Here is a 14,426-nt window from a genome sequence, read left to right on the forward strand (position 1 = left end):
CATGTGTAAACAATAAGTGAGACTATAAAATGCACAATATTGATCCTTGATCGATATGATGAGAAACTTAGTGTGTGCAAGAACAACTTAAAAATGAAGCTTTTGAGGGATGTTGTGTGTTTTGAATACTTGATGGAGATTGATAAATCAGTAGCAGTTTTTCATAAATCTTCAGTCTTGATGCATTCTTTATTTATATGTTGGTCCCTAATGTCAATAAATATATATGGTACTTACAGATGTATTGGATAGCAGACATTTATGCAGATATTGCCACGTGTCCTCGTTGTTTTGTCAAATATAGAATCCTCTCATTCAAATTCTTTGGACACTAGTTGAAATTAGTAACCAACATATTTTCTTTCTTTTATTCTTGTTGACAACTTTATTATAAACTCACAGTAGACTGTTTGTCTTCAGAGAATGCTGATAGACTGGTCTTCATGTTGATCTATTATGTTCGAACAACTTGGTTCGCGTCGTGCTGATTAAGAAACTCTATCAGATCGAAATTGTTGAAGAACTCGATATGTCTGTTCAGTTTAGCTGGTAACAACGTAGGCAAATCATCCTACTTATAGTCTTGTTTAGTTTAAGTTTAATAATTTTCATTAATATAAGCTTGAGTTAGATCAATATAATTTGTGATCATTAAGACTTAGATATAGATTTTTATTTAACAATATTTCTCCTTTTTATGATGCCAAAACTAAGTTGTCTATTATAAATAAGAGAGAATATATATCTTAGTATTGGCATCATCAAAACGCAACAATAAAGCATGAAAATTTTGTAAGATTTCTATATTATGATTTATCTTTTTTCTTGAATGGGTTATGAGAGGTGTAGCTTGTTCTGTTTGTGCTACTTGAGCTGCTGTGATGATGACCACGACCACTACCACCAGATCTTCCACCATGTGGCTTTTTTGTGCTGAGATGACGAGGTGGAAAGTTTAGATTTGTCTCGTTCTTTCGTTTTTTTCCTTTTTGACATCATCCTTTCCACTTTGAAAGAATGTAACCATCACGGAGATCTGATTTCCAAGGGTTTCAATATGTGCTGTCAGCACAACTTCTTTCTTCTCAATTCGGCAGATAAGATAAACGGTATGCTTGTTTTGAGTATATTTAAGTTCATATATCTGACTTGAGTGTATATTCTAATTTGAGCACTTCGGTAATATGTTCAGAAATATTTGTCTTGAAAATATCAAGATCCAGAGAATATGTCATCTAATGTATCTTAAGTTCAGTGATAGTGATACCCCATGGATGGGCTCATCCATCTCTAGCCCAAATTGAAGACAAGCCCATCAAGGGCCCATGTATTCTCTTATAAATACCAGGTTTGAGTGTTAATTCATTGGATTCAATATATTGTTTTCAGCAGCACCCTTAGCTGCTCCCCCCATACATCCTCAGTCACTGACTTGAGCGTCGGAGGGGCTACGCCAGGACACCCTCCTGGCTCCCTCCTAACGGTCTTCTTTGTGATTTCAGGCTCAAGGTAATTTCAAAACCTGCGTCTGGACTAGTGACCCTTGCTGGAATCGGACCCTGAATTTCCCGTGAGTATCAGATAGCATTACGCATATTCATCAGTGATTGATGAATGAAATACATTCCATAAAATTATGGAAATTCTGGATCATATCCTTGATCTTGATCCTAGAAATTTGGATGTGAGATTGATGGAGAAGTTTGTGTCAGTTCAAGTGCGGGTGATTTTTGTTTTGTTTGAATTGATGTAGGTATTTGCGGTTCAGGGTCATCAGCGATCTGTTTTGTTTTGTTGGTATCTATTATTATTATTATTCTTCTTCTTCTCGAGCTGGTAGCTTTTGCGGAGTAATGATGAACGGAATTTGAAACATGTTTCGAATTAGCTCATCAATCGATGGGATCTGAGTTGAAGATGCTACATTCGTCTGATTTGTTGCATCGATCTGTTGAGGAGGTGAGACACGTGTCTGTTATGTTGGGGATGCAACATTAGATTTGGAATCCATTATTGCTGCTGATTGTAGTGGTATGACCATTGTGATCAGTGCATCAGTCTCTGGGGCAGATGTTGGAAATATTTCAGGAATAATCGTGTTGTTCAATTTATGTTGCATCTCGGCTGTTGTAAGCAACGAAATTTCAAGAATGGCTTCTGAAAAGTGCGAGAGCACCAAGTTTTCCTTGAATTGTTCACCTTGTTGTTGGCGCTATACATCTTGAAGAATCTAATCGATGAAGAGATCAGATGTTATTCCTTGGTCAGCTCGAGTCATCATTTCTTCTTCCCTATCGAATTGTTTGATCTGTTCCCCCAAATCCATGTAATTTGAAGGATTTTCTTCATGAAGTTCTTCAATAGGCAGAGGCAGCTGGAGCTTTGTTCTCATCATATTAAATCTCATGGATAGCTCATGTACGTTGATCTCTAACTAACTGATGACTTCAGAGTCATCATGTGTTGTTGGTTCCTGAGGATTGAAATTTTGTATTTTCTTGCTTATTAGGAGTCTTAAGCCACTCTCTGTTATCATTATGGCCATAAATTCTCTTTTTTTTTTTCCAGATCTTCAGGAATGTTGAGTCTCAGTCCAATCTAGAATTTGATGTTATCGAGCTGTCATATGTTCGGTATCGACTAGTGTTTTGTTGTAAAGGTTTGAGAGCAGCATGATTTGTGGGTTCAAATGTGTGTTTCATTGTTAATTTGGGGTTTATTTCATGGGTTTGAATTGTGTTTAGCATGTGTTCGTCAGACGATGGAGAAAAAAGGCTTGTATTGTTCGTGTTTGCACGTCCATGCAACCCACGCCTAGGGTTACGCTCACGTGCCTCCGAGCATGGGTCGAGCAACAATTGAGTCCATGAAACCCACAATTAGAGGCAAGCCCGCATGCCTACCAACGTGGGTTGGAAAATTTTTTGTTTGTGTAACCCACAGACAGGGGCACTAGCATTTTTTCGAACTTGGGTTGGGAAAAAAATTTCCTAGGTCACGAAAGAAGGGACGCTGGTGTGGGTGCGCTCTTGGGTCTGCCTATGTGATATTGTGTGCTTAATGCGTGAAGTACCGTCGGAAATACGAGGAATAATTTACATGGATCGTTAGTTGTATGTACTACATGATGGTCTAAGTTTTCTATTTACGGAAATTGTTTTAAGTATGAAAGCATGATATTTTAGGAAAATTTATGGGACATGGTTTACTTTTCTTGTAAATAGCTTAACATTTTTATAAGCATGAAATGCCTATGAGCACGAGATACATGAGCATGAAAATGTTACTTTTATGATGTTGAATATGTACTTGTGGTCACAATACTTAGGGCCATATAATGTAATGCATACAGTGGGTATTGTGGCGTCGATGAAAAGGGTGATGAGATTTGGAATTAAAGGAAAGCTCAGCCTAAGGTACATTGGAACTTTCAAGATCTTATAAAAATTTGGAACTCGAGCGTACAGAGTTATCCTTGCCGCCAAATTTTCCAGGAGTTCACAATGTATTTCATATTTCCATACTCTAGAAGTACGTTTTGAATCCATCACATGTGATTCTGCATGAACTCATCAGTGGAAAGTGAATTTTTCTTACGAGAAGATGCATGTTCAATTCCTTGATAATGAATTCCAGAAGCTGGGGAAGAAGGATATAAATATGGTCGAAGTCCTATGATGGAACCAATTGATATAAGAAGCTGCTTGGGACTGAATCAGATATACACAATCGTTATCCTGATTTATTTGGCGAGTCGAATTTCGATGACGAAATTCATTTAAGATGAGAGAACTATAATGTCCAACATCAATTAACCCACTCAAGAGAGATTTTTAAATAATTTATTTATTTAATTATGTGAATCTATGTATCTAAATATTTAAATTATTTTATCAAAAAAAATAAAATATTTAAGTTATGAATTTATATGTATGTTGTGCGAACATATAATTTTGATATCTTTTAGGTACGTGGTATGATATGAGACGAAGAAATTGAGACTAGACGAACGAGGAATTTTATGAAAAATAATTATTCATGTTTTTTTGTCTGAAGTTTTATTAAATTATATGTATGATAAAAATGGATATCTCATTAGACCTATAAGCCATTTTCCGGGCCACTCACCTAAATCTGAAAGCGTAATAGAAGTCCAAAGAAAACAAAGATCGAAAAACCCTTTCCATATCAGTCGTTCACGTCATCTTCCTATTCACATAGGTTTCAAAATTTTCAATTTCAGATTCGGGAATATTTTAGCGTGGCTCTTTCATCTGGAGGCTAGAATCGTGTTCTCAAAGTTCAGATTGTCATAAAAAAGAACAAGGCAAGTATCATTCAATTGTTGGTGTGATGTCCAATCAGTTTATATTATATTTGATTATGATACATGTATAATGATATTATATTGTCTTATTTCAAGGTAAACCAAATTTTGAAAGAAAGATGCATGATGATGTGTGTATGTGAAGCTTAAGCCATTCGAGCCAACAATCTAAGTTTGGTTGTAAGGGTTTGAGAGAAGCATGATTATGAGTTCAAAAGATGTTTTGATGTTAATTGAGAGGTTTATTTAATGGGTTTGAATTGTGTTTAGCGTGTGTGCAATGGGAGATGGAGAAAATGGCTCGTAGTGTTTGCAGTTGCACGTCCGCGTAACCCATGCCTTTCCAAAAAGAATGGACGGTACGCGTATTGTCTACGGTTAGGACGAGCTATACCAAATGATATACTTAGGTTGCACCACTATTACAAGATTATGGACGTTTTAGCATGTACTATAATGATGGTTACCAGATTTGCATTACATTTGACCATGTAAAAGTGAAGCAAGTTATGTATTTATGTACGATAATGTCCCACGCATGTTATACAATTTTATTATGTATTAATTAGTATTTGAATATGTATGTTGAGTCTTTAAACTAACTATACTTGGATGATGCAAGTGAAAACGACGGAGCTAATGATTTAGGCGACGGACACATGGAGGACTAGTAGAGGAGTCGAGGAGAAGATGCAATTGCCTGAGAACCCTCCTCCGCGAAATAATGGTGTCACGCATTTTTTTTATTTGAGTTCATGCTTGAATAAATTATTTTATGAATGGGCAATTTATTTAAGCGATTTTCGAGTTTTATATGAACAAATTATTGACCGGATTTGAAAAACATGTTTAAGGAGGTTTTTGGTGCTTTAAAGGAGTTTATATGGTGTTAATTGCTATATTTTATAGCATTTTATATGAAATTTCATGCAGCTTTAGATTACGAGATCTTTTGGGTTATTTGGATGTGTTAACTTTAGATTATATTGTATGCGTTTGAGTAGATACATATATAGTTGTGCAGAAATTCACAATCACATTGAAAAAATAAAAGATTTTGCATTAAATAGGCCCGTATCAATAATTATGATTTTACATATGAACAATTTCTCAATATCTTGTTCATTCGAGACGTCACACTGTATGTGTGCTGAGTATGCTAATTAATTAATTAAATTGATACCTTTGTATTTATATATTTGATTCAATGGAGTCCTATTTAAAGAATTCGTTGATGAATTTTTTTTAAATTATTTTTCTAAAATAGCCTCTCTCTTTTTTTTTTTTGAATCGTTCATTTTTATCTTTATCAATGTATTTTAAAATTCAGTTACATCTTTATCTAGCTTTTTAATTTTTTAAATGTCTTTATCACTTCTGATAACAAAATATGAAATTTTATTAATTTGAACTAACAAAAATCGTGATTAGATAATTATTTCAACGATATAATGTGACATTCGTATCTATGTTATCTATACTTATATTATTATTATTATTATTATTATTATCATATTAAGTTTAATGTTAATAGGGTAACTTTCATGATGATTTTTTAAAAAAAATACCAATAATATCATTTTAAATTATAAAACTACAATATTTTCGTTTAATAAAATATTTTTTTTTGTAATTTTATGTATTATCTTATCATTATCCTATCCACTTAAAAAATATTTAAAGCCACTAAGATTTTTCTTTAATATTTATCTAAACTTTTGAATTTTTAAATAATTGTATCATTATACGATAAAAATTGTTATAAGAAAATTATTTAATTAAAAATAACAAAAAAATGTACACAAAAAATACCACGTATAACATGCACACGTGCAAATTATTGCTAGTAATTTTTAAAATGTGAACCAAATACTTGATTAAATAAGGATGTATAATTAGAGATAACAATGAGTCGGGTTCAAATTCGACCTCATATCAAACCCGCCTCATTCGGAGGACGGGCGGAGATTAGATTTGGTGAAGTGGGTCCATAAGCAGGTCCAAGATAAGTCTCGAGTTTAAATAAACCCGTCGTGGAACCGCTTCATCATTATATGGCTATTTATAAATGTATATTATTAACAATATAATTATATTTTTCTTAAATAATAAGTAATTTATTCATAATTTTATAATAATTTAAGATTGAAATGATTTTATTCTATTATAATATATTTAATATGAAAATACATAATTATAAATTTTAATTTTTATCAATTATTAATTGAATAAAAATGGATAGATTTTAATTTGTGGTAATTTTTTTTTCTTAATATTATTAATAATAGTAATCAAGGACACGCCATGCATGTGTAATATATAACAAATAAATTAATATTGTCGTTTTTAGAAGAGAAAAATGAATGAATAATATTAAAGTTTCCAGATGAATTAAATATACGTATTTTTGTACGACGCTTAAGTAATTTAATAGGTCTATTTTAATATTTTACGAACAAAATACATATCTAAATTTTTCAGCAAATAAAATACTCGAATTTGATTTTGAGTTTGGTCATGTATTTGATTGTCCATGCAATCCATGCTTTCGAAAATTTTATTTTCCTTTTGATGTGATTAAAAACTAGTCATAACAAAATTGTACTACATTGGTATCTAATAAGTTGAGGAGACAAAGGACAATTATAGAGTGCAATATTATTTCCGTTCCCAAACCATCCACCGGACCACCACAAGCACACAGCATGAGATGAAGAAGCACAATTATGGGTGAACATTGGTTATAACCGAACCGACGTAAACGAATTACAGAAAACCGAAGTAATCGAATTATTTTTCGACCAAACTGAGCCGACCGAATTTTTCAGCCAAACCGATTAAACCGAACCAAAATAAAATCGTTTTTATGATAAAACATAATTTTATCCCATTTAACCAAACATAATCGATGGTGCAGAGCCGGTAATTCCATGGACAGGGCCGACAGTGGCCGGACACTCGCTGAAAGAAGTTTTCGATTTGGCCAAGGAATCGCCAAGGCTCAGCAGAAATGGAAGAGTCCGAAAGGAGATTTTAAAAATGGAGAAAACTCTTACCTTTTCCGTCGGCCATGGTTTTCTCCGGCCATGGTTTTCTAGAAAAAGTTAGGGTGAAGATATTTGAAGTGATAAAAGAACAGAGATGATTCTTATTTTTTTCATTACTCACAGGTTTGAGTTCATAAAATGTTTTCTAAATTTGGCTCAGTATCTCAAAAAAGCCTAAATGCTAACAACACAGGAAATGAGTTCTTGACATTCATCTGTCTTATGCTTAATGTATTTGACACTTATACTGCAAAAATTTTAAATGCAAACAGGAAATACATTTTTTTTCCCTCAGTTTATAAGAAAAAAGACGGGGACACAAGAGGTAGTCAAGTTTCCAAACAAAATTAATATTATTTGTACCAGCTATGACCTGAAGGCCGAAGCAGGCGCAATGCACATAATTTCATCATCCACAATCTTCACGTCACTTCTCAAACACTTGAACATCTCAATAGCTGTCAAGCTCAACCTTCTGCATCGACTCAAGTACAAATGCTGCATCCTTTTGCAGCCCTCTCTCAGAGATTGCAAGCCCTGATCACAGAGGTTCTGGCACCGGTTCACATGAAGACGCTCCAATTTACCACAGTTCGACCCGATTGATGCCCATCCTGCCAATCGAACTTCATGGCACAGAGCCAAGTTCCACTCTTGAAGCAGTGGACACCCCACTGAAATTGCCACTATAGCTTCGTTCCCAATGGTTCTGCACAACCGAAGATTCAGCACTCTGAGTTGGGAAAGATATCCAGAATCCATCGATGCCAATCCGTGACCGTGTATGCTCCAGATTAAGTTGGAAATGTTTAAGTACTCTAAGCCACCACCACTAACCATACCCTGTATTCCTTCCGGCTCAAGCTTACACGAATTGGCTTCTAAGTAAACTAGAGTATTTGAACATCCTTGAAAGCCAACACCACTTATATTTCTGCAGTGAGATATGTTGATAGCTCGAAGATGGCGGCAATTTTGGGTGAGAGCACGAATCCCATGATCAGAAACAAGTACAGAGTACGAGATATTGACATCTTTTAGTGCGACACAAGATTTAGAGAGTACTTCCAATCCAATATCAGTAATGTCGCACCGGTAAAGGCTAATGGTTGTCAAAGAAGGGCAGCCATGTGCAATGATGGAAAGCCCGTGATCTGTTATGTCAAAACAACAATCTAGATGCAAGCTCTGCAACTTTGAGCCATAGTGAAGCAATGCAGATAAACCTAAATCAGGGAGCTCGGTACACCCAGATAGTGATAGCGACTGTAGCTGCTGAAAACGACGGAGTAACTGGTGCAGATGGAAGGGAAGGATCTTGGTTGAAGGGAGGATATGTGAGACAATCCTTAGACAAGTGAGCGAACAATGGAATTGCAAAGATCGACGAGAGGAATTTTGAATGTGAAGCCACCGACGACAAGTTAGTCCAAATGATTCACGATCAGAACAACAGTCAAGATTTTGAAAAATAAAATATAAGCAATCGTCAGGAAGTTGGAGGACGGATGTTGACAGAATGATTGGATCATTGGTCATATTGACACGATATAAGTCTTTACAAGGTTGCAATGCCCAAATATTTAACACAAGTGCAATCAAGTCTCCGCAGTCCACATTATAACCATGAGATGTCCACAAGAGCAGGAAGATGGTACACCTAATCAACTTAAGTAAACTATTTGGGATAGCTAAAACGAAATGACATAATCCATGTTAATAAATCTGTTATAGTTGGAACCTAAGCCAAAAGTTCAATAATTATAGATGGTTCAAGGAGAAGAAAGTTGCCAGATATAGCTGCAAAGATTGAGAAAGAAACAAACTGGTCACATAAAGCTATAAACAATGATAACATTGATTCAATGAATAAAAGAAGAAACGAGCATAGCACGCTGATATATTAAGACACGTTGAATGTACAATGTTAAAGCCGTTGCCAGAAATGGTCCTAATTCACTACATAGTCAACACTTCAATGCATCTTCAGACGTATTTATACCACACGAGAATGACATTGACCAAATAATATACACACATGGCGCAAGCCAGATTTTCTGAAGAGATTAGCCCCGTGATGAGGTTCATCAACTTAAAATCACTGCATTTTACAAAGTAGAATCCCAGTTCCAGTCGAAAGTAAATAATTCTGCCTAAGATTGACAAAATATAAGGTTCATCACACCTGGCGGACTTTACAGCCTTGCATATTAGCTCCATAGAATCAAGATGAATTATCTACTACAAACATATTTGATTACAATAAAATCCCGATGAGAATTTCAAATTCAAGAACCTAGAAAACATAAAAAAGGGTCGATTCAGTAAGCATCAATTCCCAATAGCCAAAGGAAAAGAAACAACAATTCAAGAGCTTAATTAAAAACACGAATACCAAATTGCGAAAATTACTGAGACGAAAGGAGGGGATGTTGTTTTCAACCAGGGTGACCACAGCTTGTATGAATTCTTGACTCGAGGATGAAACAGAAACCGTCGCCTCAGTTCATTGGATGATTTGCAGCAAACCATTAATCAAATGTTTTGAATTTCTAAGATCATTATCCTGTAAAAAAAAAGGAGAGAAATTTAAAAATTAGGGCAAGGTTAAGGACTGAACATTTGATAATGACAATTACTCCACCATTAACTTCACATTTGGCCCCTTGTTTTTAGATTTGATTGACAATATATTCAACTCGGCACATTCAAGGAAATGCTATTATTTTTTTGAAATATTAATTTAGATGTAAAATTTGAAAGTTATGTCATCATGTTTCAATAAGAATAATAATCCTAATTTCTAATAATTTTATTTAAAGTTTCAAACTAATCTAAAACGTAATGTTAAAACTAGTTACGCACATGCGATGTGTGTGTCTACATTTTTTTTATCATTATCGTTGAACTAAAGTAAAATTTGACAAACTATGGAGGGACTAAATTGATATTTGAATTATTGAAATAAAAAAATAAAAATAAAATTGTATGTTGAAATTTAAAAAAAAAAACAAAGTGTAATATTAATATATATGGGTAAAGTTGGAAAGAAAAATTGGTGTCTTTCATAGGTGGTTACTATCATATCCTCAACTTTAATAAAACAGAATAGATAACAATAATATTTATTTTAAAAAAACTATGTTTTTTAAGTTATATATATTTTCTTATTTTTGATTTTGATATTCTGTTCGTCAAACTTTAACTTTAATCATATAAATTTCATGATATGACATTTATTTTCATCTGAAGTTCTGATAGAGCAATACACACATCAGCACATGTTACCACTATATCAATGTCGCAGCGTTGTCATATCGAAAAAAATAACTAAAATCATAAAAAAATAAAAAAATTACAAACTAAATTAAAATTTGATAACCTAAATGAACAACGTAAACAAATATTTTAGACCAAAAAAATTAAATTTTTTATTTTTATTTTATTAGTATCGTAAGCAACACATATAAGAAGTTATAGATATTAAGGGAAAAAATGCCATATAATATGGATATATTTAAATTTGTACTACAAAGCTAATATTTTCAACCTTCATACAAAATTTAAATAAATTATGAAAAAAGATGAAATTTCTCGATGAGATTGAATAGAGAGAAGCAAAAGACGCTTTCAATGGTTAAATACATATCCACTTGTTATGTTCGTGGAAGCAAAGTGAGCCCAGTTGCACTATTCTCATTCAACAATATGGGCTCACAAATAAGCCCAAACCAAGATGGAATGTTCGTATAATTCAGCCCATAATTTCACTAGGGTTTTACTTCTATATAAGGGTTGCCGCAAACATTAATCTTGTTACGTCCTCTGTTTGCAGGCTGCAGCATAGCGAAAAACAGTCGACAATGGTGAGATTTCAGTTTTGAGTTTTGAAATGAGGCTGCCGATGTTTAAATTTTGCTGTTCTTTTGTTCAATAATTTGTTGTGTGATGGGATGTTTCTCTTCATAACATTATGTGTTTGTGCTTAGATTTTGAAAGGAAAAATGTTACTGAAATCTCTTTTTGGTTCCTTACCTAGATTTCAATTGAGTTTGGATCGAAAAACTGTTTTGTTGATTTTTAATGTGTTTTTGCTTGTATATCTCAGTGTTTTAATGAAGTAATGGCCGAGTATGTGTGGTTTTCGTTTATTTTATTTTTAAATTTGAAATTTTCTCCGATTTGTATCTTGCAAATACGATGTGATGGATTTTGGTAACATTTGGTTGAGTTCTCAGGTTGATATGACGTGTATGGCGTATATTTTTGGGTCGTCATTTGAATTATTTTTTGTGTTGAAAAATATAACTTCTGTTTTTTTAACATGATTTTACTTTTTCTACTTCTAGTTTAATGTGAGTGTGGGTGGATTTTATGTTAGTAGTCCATCTATATGTTTACTCTATTGCAAAATTTTAACATTTCATGATCCTTTTACAGGTCTTTGTCAAGGCGCAAAAGTCGAGAGCTTACTTCAAACGGTTCCAAGTTAAATTCAAGAGAAGGAGGCGTGAGTAACTGACAATGTTTTATGCACTGCTTTAATATTAAGTCAGTAGCTTGATGACTTTGAAATAATAATTATTTTTAATTTAGAGGGAAAGACTGACTACCGGGCAAGGATTCGACTGATCAACCAGGACAAGAATAAGTACAACACTCCGAAATATCGCATTGTAGTGCGATTTGTATCCTGACACGCCCTCATTTGTCATTAATGTGAAATAATTTGTTTTTTTAAAATAAGTTGAAGCATTTGATATTTTGCTTTGGGTCCCAATCACCTTGGATGCACAAATGTCTGTACCTATGTTCCCCAAATTGTATATTTGTTTAAAATTCTAATTTTTAACTCTATTTTTTTTTTATTTTGGAAATTCTTTTTGAAGTGAACTAAGGGGTGTCATAGGCAGTGGATCACATGGTATTTGAAATCCGTGTTTGATAACCATCTTAATGAGCATGGTAGCATCTCTACTGATTGATTATACTTGAATAGGTTAGAAGTTGATTTGTATTGAGTAATTGATGTGGAATTTGCGTGTTCTGGTGGGCGTATATATAGATATATATATCTTTGCATAGTATATCCTTAATTCACTCTTAGACCAATAAAGATATAATTGCCCAAGTTGTCTCTGCAAGCATTGCTGGTGACCACATCCTTGCTGCTGCTTATTCCCATGAGTTGCCTATCTATGGCCTTGAAGTCGGCCTCACCAATTATGCTGCTGGTATTTTTTAGTGAATTATTTTCCGGATATTTTACACTTGCTTATAGATGGTGTCTAATGTATAGTGTTTTGAATTTGATTTAGCTTACTGTACTGGACTTCTGCTGGCTCGTAGAGTTCTGAAAAAACTTGAAATGGACGAGGATTATGAAGGAAACGTTGAGGTTATCGATTTATTCTCTGCATATCTTATTTATCTTTTTGCGGATGTTATGTCATTAATCATTGTCGGACTCCCCATATGGTATGAGGTTTTTCCATGTGATTAGTGTTTTGGATGTTTGTCGATGGCAAATAATCTTTTCAGGCCACTGGAGAGGATTATTCTGTTGAACCATCCGAAAGCAGAAGGCCTTTCCGTGCGCTCCTTGACGTTGGACTTTTAAGGACTACCACTGGAAATCGCGTTTTTGGTGCCCTCAAGGTATCATTGTTTCATGATTAGGCATTTAAATTATGGCCATTTTCTGGGCAGTTTGATTTTTTTATATTAATATATATGTTTTGTTAGGATCTTTACTGTTTCTGGTTTTGTGGGATTTTCTTCATGCCTACCTCCTTTGATAATCGGGTTTTGAGGCTTTTCTTGAGAGAACCTCTCAAGCTCGATGCAAATACTTTGTAAAATGAATTTAAGCTTCTCATTTACTATGTTATTTACAAGTACCATGGTGCCCCTTACAGACGAGGAGTAGTTTGGAATAAATCTTTTTATTTAATATTTAAGCATTAGTGTCAACTCTGCTCCTTTATCTCTTCACAGGGAGCTCTGGATGGTGGACTTGACATCCCTCACAGTGATAAAAGGTTTGCTGGATTTGACAAGAGCAGCAAGCAGCTTGACCCTGAAGTGCATAGGAAATACATCTATGGCGGTCATGTTACTTCCTATATGAATGTAAGTTTTAACTAGAAATATTTGCTGTGTTGTAACACATGGCTTGCCTTTTTTAACTTTTTGGTTGGTCATGATACAGTAACAATTTCTTGTTCTGCTAGTGCTTTAATTTTTTTTACAACCTTGAACTGTGCAGACTTTGATGGAAGATGAGCCCGAGAAGTACCAATCTCATTTTAGCAGGTTTATAAAAAAGGGTATTGAGTCAGAGAACATGGAGGAGATGTATAAGAAGGTTCATGCTGCCATTCGTGCTGATCCCACAAAAAAGAAAGCTGAAAAACAACCCCCAAAGACGCACAAGAGGTATAGCGATCTCGCTATCTGATCAAATTATTTCCTATCTTATTCCCTAGAGTCTAGGGCATGCTGTGATAAGTGGTTGTCATGTTCTCCATGCTATATGCTCAAGTAATTGTGGTCGAGAAATCGTCTAATCAATAAATTAGTCTTTATTATAACTAAAACTATTTTCTCACTTGCAATTTTGTGTTTTGGAATCACTTCTGCAGATTCAACCTTAAGAAGCTAACTTACGAGGAGAGGAGGGAGAAGCTGGTCCAGAGGTTGAATGCTCTTAATGCTGCAGCAGCAAATGACGAAGAGGAGGATGATGACGAGTGAACAGCACACCCTGCAATTTAAGACCCCATAAATTTCTGCCTTCAGCACACACCATAAATTTATGCTTTCAGCACACACCCTGCACAGGGGCTTTCTTTGTTTCTCATATGTAAGGAGATTTGGCGATTTCGTTATTGTTTTTGGACACAGTACTACGTGTGGAAGTGATCTATGTCGTTTTCCCTTGTTCTGAATTTTGAATCAGCTATATTAATGGTTTTAGAGTTGAAAGAAACGCTGCCCTACTGGCCCCGACAATGGGTATTTGGCTTATGCTGCGCAAAAATTAGCGTGAC

The 14,426-nt window shown here is 34.3% G+C and overlaps 2 protein-coding genes across 3 annotated transcripts; one reads left to right on the plus strand and one right to left on the minus strand.

Moving 5' to 3' along the window:
- Positions 1–7,590: 7,590 nt before the first annotated feature.
- Positions 7,591–10,005, minus strand: LOC142553426 (F-box/LRR-repeat protein 12). Of its 2 annotated transcripts, none has more exons than XM_075663658.1 (2): positions 9,770–10,005; positions 7,591–9,174 (listed from the first exon to the last, which is right to left on the minus strand). In XM_075663658.1, exon 2 carries the CDS (start codon positions 8,911–8,913, stop codon positions 7,741–7,743), a length of 1,173 nt encoding a protein of 390 aa, XP_075519773.1. In that variant the 5' UTR covers positions 8,914–9,174; positions 9,770–10,005; the 3' UTR covers positions 7,591–7,740. The 2 variants fall into 2 exon arrangements, with proteins under 2 accessions (XP_075519773.1, XP_075519771.1); XM_075663656.1 differs by having other exon boundaries at positions 7,591–9,670.
- Positions 10,006–11,082: 1,077 nt separating this feature from the next.
- On the plus strand, positions 11,083–14,365 carry LOC142553427 (large ribosomal subunit protein uL18-like). The gene is made up of 9 exons (XM_075663659.1): positions 11,083–11,240; positions 11,815–11,884; positions 11,971–12,062; positions 12,482–12,608; positions 12,693–12,772; positions 12,916–13,032; positions 13,372–13,506; positions 13,643–13,812; positions 14,019–14,365. Exons 1-9 carry the CDS (start codon positions 11,238–11,240, stop codon positions 14,128–14,130), a joined length of 906 nt encoding a protein of 301 aa, XP_075519774.1. The 5' UTR covers positions 11,083–11,237; the 3' UTR covers positions 14,131–14,365.
- Positions 14,366–14,426: the final 61 nt, after the last annotated feature.

Source organism: Primulina tabacum, chromosome 8 (genome assembly GCF_025594145.1).
Source record: "Primulina tabacum isolate GXHZ01 chromosome 8, ASM2559414v2, whole genome shotgun sequence".
In the NCBI taxonomy this organism is placed as follows: Eukaryota; Viridiplantae; Streptophyta; class Magnoliopsida; order Lamiales; family Gesneriaceae; genus Primulina; species Primulina tabacum.